The sequence below is a fragment of the Danio rerio genome, chromosome 14 (assembly GCF_049306965.1).
Source record: "Danio rerio strain Tuebingen ecotype United States chromosome 14, GRCz12tu, whole genome shotgun sequence".
NCBI lineage: Eukaryota > Metazoa > Chordata > Actinopteri > Cypriniformes > Danionidae > Danio > Danio rerio.
This window is the reverse complement of record NC_133189.1, coordinates 28,250,098-28,265,325: the sequence shown is the minus strand read 5'-3', so window position 1 is coordinate 28,265,325 and position 15,228 is coordinate 28,250,098. Positions and strand designations below refer to the sequence as shown.

The 15,228-nt window shown below is 37.4% G+C and overlaps 1 protein-coding gene and 1 long non-coding RNA gene across 2 annotated transcripts in view; one reads left to right on the top strand and one right to left on the bottom strand.

Annotated features, from left to right (window-relative positions):
* The window catches only part of LOC137487521 (uncharacterized), a 93,264-nt gene extending 79,243 nt beyond the window's left edge, over window positions 1–14,021 (top strand). The window contains exon 6 of the long non-coding RNA XR_012389750.1: window positions 11,907–14,021. This is a non-coding gene — a long non-coding RNA (uncharacterized lncRNA). The remainder of the gene's footprint in view (window positions 1–11,906) is intronic.
* Window positions 1–15,228, bottom strand: part of kif3a (kinesin family member 3A) — a 28,751-nt gene that overhangs the window by 4,945 nt on the left and 8,578 nt on the right. The window contains exons 6-13 of the mRNA NM_001017604.2: window positions 15,060–15,199; window positions 12,469–12,666; window positions 12,209–12,383; window positions 11,958–12,050; window positions 2,977–3,133; window positions 630–810; window positions 427–537; window positions 221–346 (exon numbers count right to left, since the gene is read on the bottom strand). Of these exons, the coding sequence (NP_001017604.2) occupies window positions 221–346; window positions 427–537; window positions 630–810; window positions 2,977–3,133; window positions 11,958–12,050; window positions 12,209–12,383; window positions 12,469–12,666; window positions 15,060–15,199 (1,181 nt within the window). The remainder of the gene's footprint in view (window positions 1–220; window positions 347–426; window positions 538–629; window positions 811–2,976; window positions 3,134–11,957; window positions 12,051–12,208; window positions 12,384–12,468; window positions 12,667–15,059; window positions 15,200–15,228) is intronic.

Genomic DNA, 15,228 nt, shown 5'->3' with positions numbered 1-15,228 from the left:
TGCTAATATGAAATAGAAATTAACCAACAAGGACTTGTTTTCCCACTAAACATTTTAAAAGTCATTTTAGCCGCAAAACTAGAAAGGTCTAGAAAAACCTTTTAAAAAAGTTTAAAAAATTAGTACATTATTCATGTGCTTCCTGTGACAACACTTGACAACCTCAATATGCAATATGTCAAGAGCTTTTAAGTGCACATGCACAAGCATAAACACAGACCTGATATTCCTGAGGAATGAAGTTATCAATGATGAGCATCTGCAGACGCAGCTCTCTGCTCAACTGCCGGATGTTTTCCAGCAGACCTTCAATCTCTCTGTGATGCTCTTGCTGCAGATCAGCCATCTAAACCAGAAAGACAGTCTTACCCTGAGTACAATATCATACAACCTATGCTTTTTAAAAGCACATCAAATTAAATGTACCTCAGATTTTGCAGCCATCAACATGGTCCACACTTTCTTCAGTTTCTTGGTCTTGCCTTGAGCCTCTTCCTGTAAACTGGTGTATTTCTCCTCAATGTCCAAGCGCTCTTGCTATTTCAGAGAGATAGACAAACTTTAATTACAGTTTACTGATGTGGTTTTACAAACAAATATTTTCCAAGCATCATCATCTTCATCTCTACCTCTTTTTCTTCCAGTTCTCTGCGGAGCTGCTCGGCCCTCTTTCTCCTCTCCTCCAGCTCATTGTTGGATTCTTCCAGAAGCTTCTCTTGCTCCTCAGCCTTAGCCAATAAATCAACCCCACCAACAATGACCCTCTTCTCCAGAGCAGACAGCTTCTCCAGTAGTAAGTGATGCTCCTGTCTGAGATACAGAAAATAGCACAAAGCATGACACCATTATACACTAGCTGTAATAAATTGCCCCTATTATGCCATTTTAAAGGTTGCTCATTTAGTTTTGGAGGTCTCCTACAAGAGGCTTACATGAATCCAAGGTCAAAAAACACATTTCTTTTCTCATAATATGCTTCGCAGCATCACCTCTTTTCTCACTGTCTCGGAAACATTTTTTCCAGAATCTGGGCACTTTTACTTTCCTCCTTCATGAGCGGGGTGCTAGTTCAGAGCTAATGTTTTTGATGGTTTGGAATTGGTTAAAGTTGGGTGGGGGGCGGGGGGTGGGGGTTGTTTTGTTCCTACTATGGATGTCAATGGCTGCTTTTTTCATTCTTTACAATATCTTGTTTTGTATTTAAGTTTAGAACCACTCGAGTGTGAATAAATGGTGAGAAAACTGATTTTTGGGTGAACTATCCCCTTTAAGCAACAAAAATACCATCAACACTGTTGGGTCTTGCATTGCTAATCATTTTAATGGATTAGCAAACCTACATTGGCATCCAAAAACGCTGAAACCAACATGTTCTTACTGCTCAAAGCAAGTTGTATAGAGAAATGTTTCTGTTGGTTTTGTAGCACATGGTAACCCAGCCTCTGACCAAAGTGGTTATTCCCCTTCTAGATCAGAAGTGTTTTTGTTCTTCTTACAAACTACTTTTTAACTTCATTGAGAATGTTACGTTCCCCTGCCGAACATACTTTGTGGTTATGTGTGTGCTTTAGTGTTTGTACAGGGTTTCTGCAGTCAAATATCATCAAGGTAAATTTAAGACTTATTAAGACCCTTTTAGACAATTAAGAATAAAATTTTTAGACTTTTACAGGGTTAAACACTTAAGGATTTTTTCCCTATTGGCTTATCATGAGGAATCATAATTATTTTAGCTATCTTTTCCTTGGCAATTTAATAGGGAATGTTTTGAAATGCTGTTAAATATAAAAAAATATCAAACTTAAATATAAAAAAACTAAGGTTTTACTAAGATGTATTGCTGGTGATTCGATGGATGTCGGCCCAATTGAGTAGCTTTACTTGGAAAAAGCAAAATTAAGACCTGTTCAAAATGAATTACAATGCAATATTTCAGTGAATTTAAGACTAAGATTTAAGGCCTAAAATGAAGTTTTTACAATTTAGGACATTTTAAGACTTTTTAGAGCCAAGCGGACACCCTGTTGTATGTGGTTGTGTCGTTTTACGTGTGTTACAGATACGAACGGCATTGGAGAATGCGCATTTCATGCTGATGATGTTTCGTGGTTCATGCCACCAATCACTGGTCAGTGTAGCGTCTAAAAGCCATCCCAAACTGCAATGGTGATCTTTCTCTCTTGCTCTCGCTCTTACTCGTTCTTTGACTTTTGCGAGTCTCTGTGAGGACAGTCTGCGAGGACAAGTCTGAGAGAATGTGAATTTGTTTGGTTGAGATAAATGCTCTTGTGTAAAATCTGTTGAGATTGCAATGTGTTTGTTCATGAACTCGTCCAGTTAACTGATACTTTTTGGAGTAATACTTTGGAGAGGGTGTAGAAGTGAAAAGACGCACGATATACATTTACGACTCTCATTTTTGTATTATTTCATTAGGTTCAGGAGAGTGTGTTTTGTTTATTTTGTTTTTTAGTCATAGTAGTTTAGTTAAGACGTTCAATACATTGAAAATGCTTCTTTTCATGCTTTTCTTTTGATATTTAGTTTAGTTTTACACTGTATGTTTTGTTACATTTAATTCTTTGATTTAAGCTCCTCTAACTACTTCCTCTCCTAAATTTTCATTTATATATATATATATATATATATATATATATATATATATATATATATATATATATATATATATGTATATATATAAAATCTTTTTTTTTTCAGTACTGTACATAATAATAATAATAATAATAATGAATAATCAATTGCAGTGATATTTGGTCTTCAGTTGTTTCTTTCTCTATTCACTGTTTACACGCACACAAAACTATTATATGTTATTTCGAAATACCCTTAATTTATAAATAATATCTAAAATACGTAACAGAAAAAATACAATATTGATAGAAAAAGGGGATCTAAAACCTCCTATACCAGTTTTGTTTTTTTGGTGTTATGATGCTATACATTATAACAACTCACTGGGCTTTGAGAAGGTCCTTCTCTCTCTTCTCAAGCTCTGCACGAGCTTTGTTCCTCTCCTCCTCCTCCATGTCGAGTTTGGCCTCGAGTGCCTTCCGCTCCTCCTCTATCTTGGCCTGCATCTCCACCATCTTGTCAGGGGACACCTTCTTCCTCCCTAAGCATGACAAATTTTGAAATACAGATAAGAAGGACAACAAAAATGACAAATCAACTAGAAAAATTTTTTTTGCCATAAAAATTTTACTCTAATTAAAAAACAAAGCATCACTATATTGTTGAAATAAACTATATTATTTTACCATTATAATAATTTTAATTAAAATATTAATCATTATTATTAGAAAACACACACATAAATGTGTTGCCCATATCGCTATTGTGGGAATTTAGTCATCAGAAAGACAGTCAGACATTGCTCGTAGTAGTTGGTTAAATCTCAGAAAGAATGCATCACTTTCCCTCTCACTGGCTGACAGCACGTGATTCAGCTGTCTGGTCTAGATATAAGACATGTTAGATATTGTTGTGCACATCAGTTAGCTTTTTGATGCGTTGTTGAGTTGCTTAACAGATTTGTTTGTGCCGAGCATCAATTAAAACAACGTTAGCACCTGTTACCTTTTATTGTGGATAAATCTGAGCATTTGTCAGCTAATTTCATCTTCTGGATTTAAAATAATTTTTGGGGCTGGATTAAAATTGGTGACGTAGTGCTCATCTGCCTGTCCAATAAAGACATGTCGGTTCCTCATTATTATTCATAGCGGAGTTTTCTGATCCTATGAGCAGACCCAGCTTCTTAATTATTCATAATAGTACATGCTTTTCAAAGACAGACCAGCCAAGCTGTGAGATCACAGCCGAGCATGGCACACAGTGTTTAGCCATTCATGAAGGGCCCATATGTGTTTTTTTTTTCCATGATCCATGGGGTTTGTTGCATGGTTTTCCCCACAATGCTGTCAGGGCTGATACAGCAAAGCTGTTTCTGTGTAGCAAGTCGGAAGAGCTGTATGAGAATTAAAGAATGGCGGACTTTGTCTTTTATCAGTTGAGTTCATTACCATTCAGTCACATCGCTTATCTGTGCTGGTGTTCGCCTATATTTAAAAACTTCCAGATTACCGGCAGGGCTAATGGTTGAAATAGACAGGGCAAGAGACCTGCTGTACTGCCATCCACTGTGTTTGTATTCAGACCCAGGGTGATTCTAGGCATGAGGTAGAATGTTGTTTTGAAATTTAAGTATGCATATATAATGTATATATAGTTTGCAAAGACAGGACAATATTTAGTCAAGATAGAAAATCTGGTATCTGAGGGATAAAAGAAATCTACTTACTGAAGCTTACTTACAGAAATCTAGTACTGAGACAATTGCCTTTAAATTTAAGTATTTACCATCGTATTACTCATCTAAAATGGAGTCGATAAATTTACAGTAGAAGATGATGTATTAAAATAATCGTCAAGAACATGATTTTGAAATAATATTCTAATAATTTATGGCATTAAAGAAAAATCTATAGTTGTGATCCATACAATGTATTTTTGGCTATTGCCAAAAATATACCAGTGCAACTACAAATAATTATTCTTACAGCTGTAATTTTGGTTTTATTAAAAAAATAATGCATGATCTGTGCATTAACATTCCATCAGATACAGTGTTGCCAGATTGGCGGGTTGACAAAATTTGGGCGGTTTTGAAACGTGAATTTTATATGCAACTTATTCAACAAAGCATAACTGTGTGCTCCTACTCCATTTAGTTAGTAGTGACCAGTGCATATCGCAAACGTTGTGGGCTCACCCGCAAGAGGAGGTGAAGCAAAGTTGTATCAAAATCTGACTCCCCAGACAAATCTCACTTCCCTTCGCGTGCACGCGCATCACACGGCGCCTGCAGTTAAACTTACAGCACTTTTATTAATATTTTTTTTTAACAATTGACAGCAAGAACAAACATAGAACCATTGTCTAATTGAAAAGCTGAACCTAATTAAGATCAAAAGAATTTAAAATGCTAAATAGGACAAATTTATACACCATTTCGAAAGTAACATACCCTAACATTAAGTGCAGTGTGTGGGTTAGAGGGGGCCAGTGTTTTGATAAGATCTGGTTATGTTGTGGTTCAGTGACTGCTGGTGTTGGTTGCTGTATGTTTTAAGCATATAAGAGTTAAACTACGTCAATTTTGATGAAAAAATTATAATATAATAAAATATATAATATTCATTAATAATAATAAAATTTATATTTTGGGCAGTTTGTGAATTTTAGAGGATTTTGGATAGTTTTTGGGCTGGGAAAAGTCAGCTATATCTGGCAACACATCAGATACAAACAAATATTTGTTGCAGCAGTCCTGAAATTCATATTTTTGGTTGCAAAATGTAGATTTCATCTGCCCACACAACAGCATAAAACTTGACATCATCTCTAAAGAATTTCTTCACTATTTGATGTGCTTGAATATTAAATTTGCTGCTGGCTCAGTCATTTTTCACACGAGGTGTCCAAAGGCGGATGACAAAGTGACTAATTATGACTGATGAGAACATTTTTGTTCCGAAGATGGAAAGACACGAAGGTCATTAAATGATAACAGAACTTACATTTTGGGGTGAACAAATTAAATCTGAAGACATTTTGTTCCATCTGAACATCTTATTAGTGGAACAGTAAAACTCAGGGTAAAACAGAGCACTTTTCTAGAGGTTGGAGGGAGGTCGGGCAGTAACGGAGATCATGAAACCAACCTCTTAGGTCTTGAATTTAAAGCGGAGAAGTCACATGGCCAGCAGATTGAGCAAGAAGACAGAAAACACAAGCACATATCAATTATCATCTACATGTTTTTTTGTGCGCGCATTTTTTAAAGCGGAACCATGGCTTTAATTAGGTCAGCATGAAATGAGACAGCAGTTGATGTGGAGAGATGCACCAGAAAGGCAGATGATAAAGATGAAGTAATCAAAAGCATTTTCACAGAGAAAGATGATGATGCCTGCAAACCATATATAGAGTTCCTGTCGGCTGTCGGAAAAAGTGAATCTGTCCTATATTCAGCCTCTGCTGTGTCACCGATCTGCTGCTACCTACTGATTCAACTTATTACACATCTGCTTTATGATAATCACCGTAGGGACATGTCATTTATTAAGCGATATTAGATGCTGGGTTGATTATAAAATAAGCAGCAGGTGTCATATTAGAGTTTGATCAACTAAAGTTCAGTTGGGGTTTTATTACACTGAATTTTTGTTGTGTAAAAAGCACAGGATGTGCAATCTGAGACTGTTACTACAGAGGTAAACACCACTGATGAACTGAGTTGTTTTTTGGGGAAAGAAATTAATAATTTTATTCAGCCACAAATAATGGCAATGAAATTACTAAGATTTCTATCTCTGTTACGAAAAAAAAAAACATTTTATTACAGCTTATTAAAAGATAATAATAATCTTAATATTAATAATAGGGATGCTCAAAATAACCAATTAAGTTTTAAACCAATTGAGTTTTAAACCGATTACTGGTCTCACTAATGGTCATGACTGCTTATGTGCCCTGCACGTCTTAGGCAGGGTTTCCCTTGAGGAAACTGCAGTGTTTGTGTTGTGAAGACAACAATGTAGAACAGGGGTCTGAAACTCAATTTACCTGGGGGCCGCAGGAGGCAAAGTCTGGGTGAGGCTGGGCCGCATAAGGGATTTCACAAAAAAAAAAGTCCTCAAATGTCATTATTAACAGTTTTAATTATTTCTTCTGAACATGAAGTGTCCTGAACATTAATAGAACCTTGAGTGAAGATTATGAACAGTTCTTCTGAACATGGCATCTTTTGCCTACTTCTTGCTGCCAGAGACTTGACAGCGCTTCTTCTCACAAATCTGAACCACATTTGGTTTTAGAGCGGAAGCAGTTGAGAGTATGGCTTGAAGATGATCATCATTAAGTCTAGACCTGTACTTTGACTTATTGAAGTCCTAGGGAAAAAAGTGGGGGAACTCACTCAAAACTTCCATTCCCTCACCTAAAAAAAAGGCGTATATATATGTATAAATAAAACACCCCACCCCACTCCAGTCTGTATCTACCTATAATATATATAAGATGCAGGGCAGGCACGTGCACACATAGGGCTCAACCTGTGCAGAGCACATGCCCTTTTTAGTTTTGCATAGAAAGTGCCCTTCCAAAATGATCAAAAGTGCCCCCGCGACGCGACACACCCTCGGTCCCGCCCTTCAGTAGGCGCGCGATAACATCGCTCTTGAGTACGCGCGCGACAACACAGCTGATCAGAACGCGCGCGACAACGCCCCTCCACAATTCCGGGGAATGCCAGTGACCGCTGTGTACGGATAGAATCAGCGGAGCGAAGAGCGCTCTCTCTCCCTGCTCCGCTGATTCTGTCAGTGTACAGCGGTCGGCGAGGGCCACAAAATATTGCACTGAGGGCCGCAAATGGCCCGCGGGCCGCGAGTTTGAGACCCCTGATGTAGAACATTTGAAGATGGAGGAGAGACAAGTAAGTGCTAGATATTTAGAGCTGTATTACTTTACAAATCATGAATATCACAATATTATTAAACATTTTGATTATAACAACATTGACTGCAACACTCGCGCACAATATGCTGCTGATTTAGAAGCACCGTGCATCTTTTGTCTTGTCAAGAAAAAAAGCAGTGTGGTGCGACTTGCGTTTTTGAAACGGAAAAGAGCATTAGGTGTAGGGTTGGGTCGATAGATGATGCATCATGATGCTGAGCTGGCATCGCAATCCTCCACCTGGCCCCAGTCGCAGCAACCCGCTCACGAAAAACGCACATTTAGGCCCCATTTACACCAACACGTCTTACGTTATAACGTCATTACATTTAAAAATAGCATTTCAGAATGAAAATGATTCACGTCCACACTTGCGTGTCCACACTACACAGCTGAAAATGCATGTCACGTGACCACACACACGCAGTAATGCGCTGCAGCGTACACGCCCATCTGAGCTACAGCAGTCTTAAGCACAAAACTTCAGAGAGTAGTGCACGTTGGACAGCTGGATTGCGTCTCACTATAGTTGTAAAACATGATATTTAATTAATCTTGTCTTTATCTAACAACTCTTTGGTCTTTTGAATCTTTCAGGTAGACAGCGTCACAGTGTCAGTACACTGCTTCAGTCTTTCCATTTCACGTTTGTACTTTATTTTAGCGAAAACCTCAGATACTATTGGTTCTTTTCTTAACCAAAACCAAGTTTGTCGACGCCATTAAAATGACACAGATAACTCTGCCTATTCATGCCAGAGTCCTACAGAAATAGTGATTGACAGTTGGTCATTTCAACTTATCTTTCTTTATTTCTAAATTGGTTATGGGTAAAACAAATACCATGCGGGTCAGGTAGCTCTAATGGAAAGCTACAAATAATTAAATCATTATGAATTAATTAATTATTCATAAATTGATAATTAGACATTAGACATTGTACTTCGTACAACTCCCAACCCTAGTTAGGTGTGATTGGCCGCACCAAACTGAGGCTTTTATTTTACAGCTTATAAAACATGTATGCAAATGAATGCAATATCATATGTAAACAACTAAATTGTTGTGTTATATATACTACGGAGAACATTTAAATGTGGAGACTAGTGGTTGCTAGTTATCCAGAGCTGTATTACTTTACAAATCTTGAATATCACAATATTATTAAATATTAAAATTATAACAACATTGACAGCAACACTCAAATATGTAGCTGGTTCAGTTGTTCCTAGTGACATTCTTGTCAAAAAAAGGCAGTGTGGTGTCGACATTGCCTTTCATCACACGCAGTGCGCACACATAAACCGCGAGTATGAGAGGAAATAAAAGCACACAAAATCTAAGGTAAAATCAGATGCTCAAGACATAATCTTTAATATTTAATGACTTCTATAAAGAACTTTGACAGAGGCTTGTAATATAAGAATTTGAGCAGTGCATTAATTAAATCCATAGGCCTATTTTCCGTGGAGCAATGGATTTGAGGTAGCCTGACATTTTTATTTGAAAGAAAAAAAAATAACATATGATGGGAGAAAACAGCCTATGCTGGTTCTTAAAAAGGATTCAGTCAGTGTTTTCATTTTGTAATCTAAATTTGTCATTTAAGTGAAAAATATCAGGACAGGAATATTTTTTGTATTCTTTTTAATTAGTTTCTTCTTTTTTCTTTGCTGCTGGAAACACTGCAGGTACATGAAGATGTTCTGTTATTGTTCTGTTGTTAATATGTTCACATTTTAAAACAAAGCAGTATTTTAAAATGATATTTATTGTGTCAGTCACAATATTGACACATAATTTTTTTTATATTAGTTTAAAATTATTCTGACCAGTTAACTGTTAATATTCGGTTAACGAGCGGAGGTTGTTGGTTGGCAACATTAACCGAAATGAGAATCCCTCACTAATAATATTAATAGTAAGCATTGTGCAAAAAGACATGTAATGCAAAAATGAATGTGAAAGTAATTGGAAATGGAAAATGCTGCTATGCTATTAAACGAATATCTTGTAAATATATTAAAACTGACAACAGTAATACTATACATTATATTTCAAAACATTACTGTTTTACTGTGTTTAATAGAAGCATCTAATAGCCTTGGTCAGCTTGAGAGACACTTCTGCTTATTCCTTCCCAAAATATATGCTTGCATGTGAAGGGTGCTAAAGGGATTGTGGATTTGGGAAAAGTGAATAAGGGAGCATAAGTGGCGGTAGGGTTTATGTCCTGCTCCCACTCACTAGTGTGGAATTTCTCCTCAAATTGCTGAGCTAAACAACAGGCAGAGTCTGAACTACTGCTGTCACTGTCTGCAAGAGAGAAAGAGAGAAATGCTGAAAGACCCCCCACCAAAAACCACACCACAATTATCAGAGGCAGAAATGCAGACGAAGGCACAAAGAAAGAGGCCGATAGATATCTCCATTTTCGGAAGGCAAAAGGTCAGACCAACAATGATGCTGAGAAAATCATCATCAGGTCTGGCACAAACTCATAAAGCTTATGCTGCTATAGTACTTCATTTTTTGGAGCAGAACTAAATCCTGACATTCCTGTTTATTTCAATTCAAGTGTTTGGAGAGACTGACTGTGCATTCTTACCGAAGGCAGTGAGAGTGTCAAAGTTCACTCTGGCAGCCTGGCAACAATGCTGTCTGCATTTCTGCTGTGTCAGCGAGAGCGTCACAATTTGTAATGTTTAAAGGGGCCGTTGCAGCAAATCAGTTAAATTCCTGGATAAACATGCTTTCAAGCGTGAAAATGTTGTCGATGAAATTAATTTAACTATAAAAGATCAAGTTGTTGCATGTAGTGTGGCTTTGCTCCACTTATTCAATATGAGTCGATATCTAAAATATTCTGAATCTACTATTTTGTACCATTGTTATAGTTAGCATAAGATTCCAAGAAAAAAATAACATTAATGCACATCAGTAACTCGCCAGTAACTTTATTTAATATATTTCCCTGTAAGAAAACATAGTAAATTATTGGAATTCCAGCGACCGCAATAATCAAACCTTTGGGAACAACAGTGGTCAGAACCAAAGTTCACAATGAATGTGTTCTCTGGACTCCTCTCAAGTGGTGGACATCTACATTTCAACTGGTTCCCGCTGAACCACGTCATAGCTCATTACTATGAAGTTCACTTGGTTCACTCTCCTCGACACCCACACCAGCGAACACGCGATGCGCTGCTGCTCGCCACTTATCAATGCTGGCTACCATTGAAAATGAATGACTTCCGGCTACTTTGACGCTCTCGCTGCTTTTGGTGTAAACACACGATTAAAAGGGAACTATTATGCAGAAACACTTTGATTGACATTCTCCCTTTGTGCATGTCATCAGAGGGGGAAAGACCCGCCCATTAGTTACATCTCTTTCTCATTAGCTTAAACAGCCCTGAGTAAGAAGCAGCCGTCTGCCATTAGCACTGTAGTTTTAGCAACAAACCTGCTGAAGATCATTTTGAAGAGTGCTGAGAGCACAATCTCATTTAAAATTAAAGTGACAGTCACCAAAACCGCACAATATAGATCATAGCCTAAAATTGTCAATTTCATAGTGTTATAAAGAGTATTTGTGTAGTATTTTGAGGCTGAGACTTCACATACAAACACTAGAGACATCTGAGACTTATTTTACATCTTGTAAAACGTGGAATAATAGGTGCTTTATTCAATCATATCTTTTGAGAAGGATTAAAACAATCATTGCATTTAAATTTACTTGATTTCTTTATGCAAATTTTGTATCATCAGGATTTAAAACGGATAAACTTTCAAGGTTGGAATGTAAACTCTTAAAATTGATTGCAAATTATCTTCATTCATGTTGTAAAGGTTAACAAATGTTGTATGGGTTTGTAATAAGATAAGAGGGAAAAAAATGATAGATGATTGAACCAAACTCGTTAATTTGTATTTTTAGACAGTGAGACATACTGTAGTCACTGCCAGGCATTACCTATATGTGCATATGACGCACAATGAAACTGAATCGGTTTGATCTGGTGGTCTAAACAACAACAAACCAAAGCCACATGGTTCTTCCTTTACTGATAGCCAGAAATTTTAACCAGAATGATGTCAGGCAGTGTGCAATGCACAAAAAGGTTTATAGCATACATAAAAAAAGCTTTTGGAATAAACTTGTTATTCTATTATATATTCTATTACATTATTTATATGAGGGTTTGTAAAAAAAAAAAAAAAAGTGTTTTAAAAAATCATTATTTAAAGAGCTCATAGATTACACAACCCTCTGATATGTTATCAGCAGACAATAAAGATGACATTAAAAGCAATGCTTGTGGTAAAATAATAACCACATGCTGCCTCATGTTTCTCAGAGAACTTGACTAATGCTGACCTGTCATGAAATGAAAACAGACGATTTATACCTCTTCGTTTCCTGCGCCTCTCTCCTCCATCTCCAACATCATCTTCATCCATATCATCTGATCCGCTGCCATCAGAGCCCGAGATCTCCTCACCTGAGCAAAATCAAGCACAGTACTGCATCTCTGGGGATTTCTCCAAACCGAACATGCCTAAATCTGGCTCTGTACCCAAACTCCAGCAGGTTTAGTCCAGAGCCAGTGACTCACACCCTTGAGAACAATTCTGACAAAGACATGACATTGTGCCATACCTTCTTCAAGTTTCTTTTTGAGCTCTTCGATTTCTTTCTGAAATTGACGCAAAAGTGCATCCTTGGGGTCCTCGTTAATTCTGGCCTTATTCTTGATGTTTTTGGCACGGTTGGCGTAACGGAGAGTGCTGATGGTCTCATCGTAGTTGTAATCTGCTGGGCCGATGTTTGCACACTGCATCGAAACAGAAATGATTATTGGTACAGAACTTCAGATCAAATTAAGTTCAGTAAATAAACAGGCAATCAGAAACTCCTACCATCATGGTTTTAGAGTTTCCTCCTAGAGAGTCCTGTAACAGTCGAGTGAGTTTGGAGTTCCTGTAGGGCACATGGGTGCTTTTCCCATCCACTAGTGCAGAGATGACATTTCCCAGGGTGGAGAGGGACAGGTTGATTTTTGTGGCCTCTTTAAGACGTTGACCAGTAGCACCAGTTTTTCCCTGTCGTTCAGATCCCTGAGCAAAAGACCATTGCAAAGAGTTAAAGCTGAAACAGAAACTGAATCACAGACTACGTTTACATGGACACCAGTAATAGAATCAGTGTTTCCCCTACCATTATTTATAGTGGGTGCCCCGCCCTCCCAACGGCTGTACATACCCCCTTTGAAGTCACATTAATTGTATTGTCTATATAGCGCAAGAGCACAACTTTTTTTATTAAACAAGCTAAATAGCTGTATGTACTATCTTATTTACACAACAGCATGTCATTTCTGTTTTGCGTTCGTGTTACTGCAGCTAAAATATATACAGATGCAGACATCCCAAGTCTAGAAAGCTCCGGAAGTCTCCCACAAATGCATAGAGACTCCCGGATGCCCGCAAATGAATGATTATCTCCTGGAAATCGCACGTCTCCGGCCCGGTCCTCAAATACATCCCGCATCCCTCCCCGCTCTTCAGATACGTCGCGTACATCCCATGCTGTGATGCGCCCGATCTATCTCCTCTATCTAGTGTCTAGGTATGACCTCTGCCGGAAGCTCTGTGCGTCTTACGCAAAATCATACCGGCTCCATGATCCCCAAAATCAATTAAAATACCCGGTAATCATGGTGACGAGAGAGAATGAGCAAGTGAACAGATCGCAAGAGGCACAGTGATGGTCTTAACATTACATTTGATAGGTTAAATGAAAAGAGCAGTAAAGATATTGCGAGTGCAAATCCCCCCCTCTCTTTCTCTCTCTCTCTCTCTCTCTGAGAGATCTGCAGTCAATAGTTGGAGAAGAGCAAAATATTGGAATGGTCCTGCATGTATTTAGGCCTTTTTTTTTTTCATATAACAACTGAAAGTTCTGTTTTTTGACAATATTACAAATTCACTAAAAGCTGGCTGGAATTATTAGATAAAACTCTTTTAACATAAATATGTAATAATATAACTTCTTGTTATAAACTCATAAGAAACAGTTTATAGGCCTGTTTCCTTTTAGTAAACAAGTATTAGATTTATAGATGTGCATTTTAACTTATTTTCATTATTTGCAATGTTTCAATGTTCAATGTTTCTGTGGCGGTTCATTCTGCTTTGGTGACCCCTGATAAATAAGGCACTAAGCTGAAGTAAAATGAATGGATGAATTATTTTTTGTAAAGCTGCTTCTGGCCATGACATGTTCACATCTAAATTTAGACACATGTTTAATAAATGTCTCAATAAATGGGCCAGACATTTCTGACTTTCCATACCAAGAGGCTCAGGAAATATTCTTCCAGAAACCCTTAAAGATACATTGCGGTGACAAAAGCTGTACAGTTTGTGAATAAAAAAAGATATAAAAAAAAAAATGTTAATTTAAAATTTACAAACAGTTGTACATTTCAAACAGTTATTTACTGCTGTCATTAACAGACCATGACTCCTTGTGTCATTGTAAGTCTGAACAGCCAGGCTGCGCTGGACCGCGTTGACTTTAACTGAGTTTGGCACTTTCACTTCAGGAACATTTTATGCATCTCCCCTGAGGCAAACTGAGATATTGGATGAGAGTGAAGTGCTGGAAGAGTGTTGTTTTGATGGAATTTGATACTGCATGCTGTATAGGAAAAAAAAAACTTAGCATTTCACGATGCAGGAGTCTGTGGTCCTTCACTGACTCGGTAGGTGCAGAGAATAGTGTCAAACAGCTTTGTGTGTTTAGAATATCTAGTTGGAAAATGCGGCAAAAATCCCACATGAAGGCAATAGTTTGATTAAGGTATTAACATGTCTGTACTGCACTTCTATAATGCAACTAAAATAAGCATACTCCACATGTCTTAATTCCATTTCTGTTTAGTTTAATTATGACTTTAATTAGAGTATTGTCTTAATCGTATTAAAATTTACTATTTCTCACTTTCAAGGCACTTTATAATCTTGCTCCTCAATATATTCACCGAACTTCTCCACATTTATACCCCTTCTTGCACTCTTAGATCAGCCAACTCTTTCTTCCTGGTGTCACCTCGCACTCAATTAAGCACAATGGGTGCCAGATCTTTTAGCTCCGTGACTCTTTGACTATGGAACTCGCTTCCCGTGGATCTAAGGATCAGTGATAGTCTTTACACTTTTAAATCTCGTCTCAAGACCTATCTATTTAAGCAGGCTTTCTTTTGACTATTTATCATGTTTTTTTTTATACTTATGATGTGTTTGGACCAGCTACTCCTTAAACTCTTGTTAGGCAACGTTTTATTAATAGTTTTAATTTTTTCTGTTATGGCTGTTGATGCTTGTTGTAAGGCGACCTTGGGTGTCCAGAAAAGTGCCATTTACAAATAAAATTAATTATTATTATTAAAATTGCATTATTGGTGTCCATGTAAACAATATTCAACCACATGACATGGTCAGCTTACCGCAAGGTCGACCAGATGTAGCTTGCCCATTCGCACATGTTGATTTCCATCTACACCTTTCTCACTGCACTCAATAGTGATGGTGAAGATGGCATGAGAGCGAGAACTGTGCTCGTTCATATTTGTCGCACCTACAGAACCTGGACACAGACAAACAACAAACTCTTTT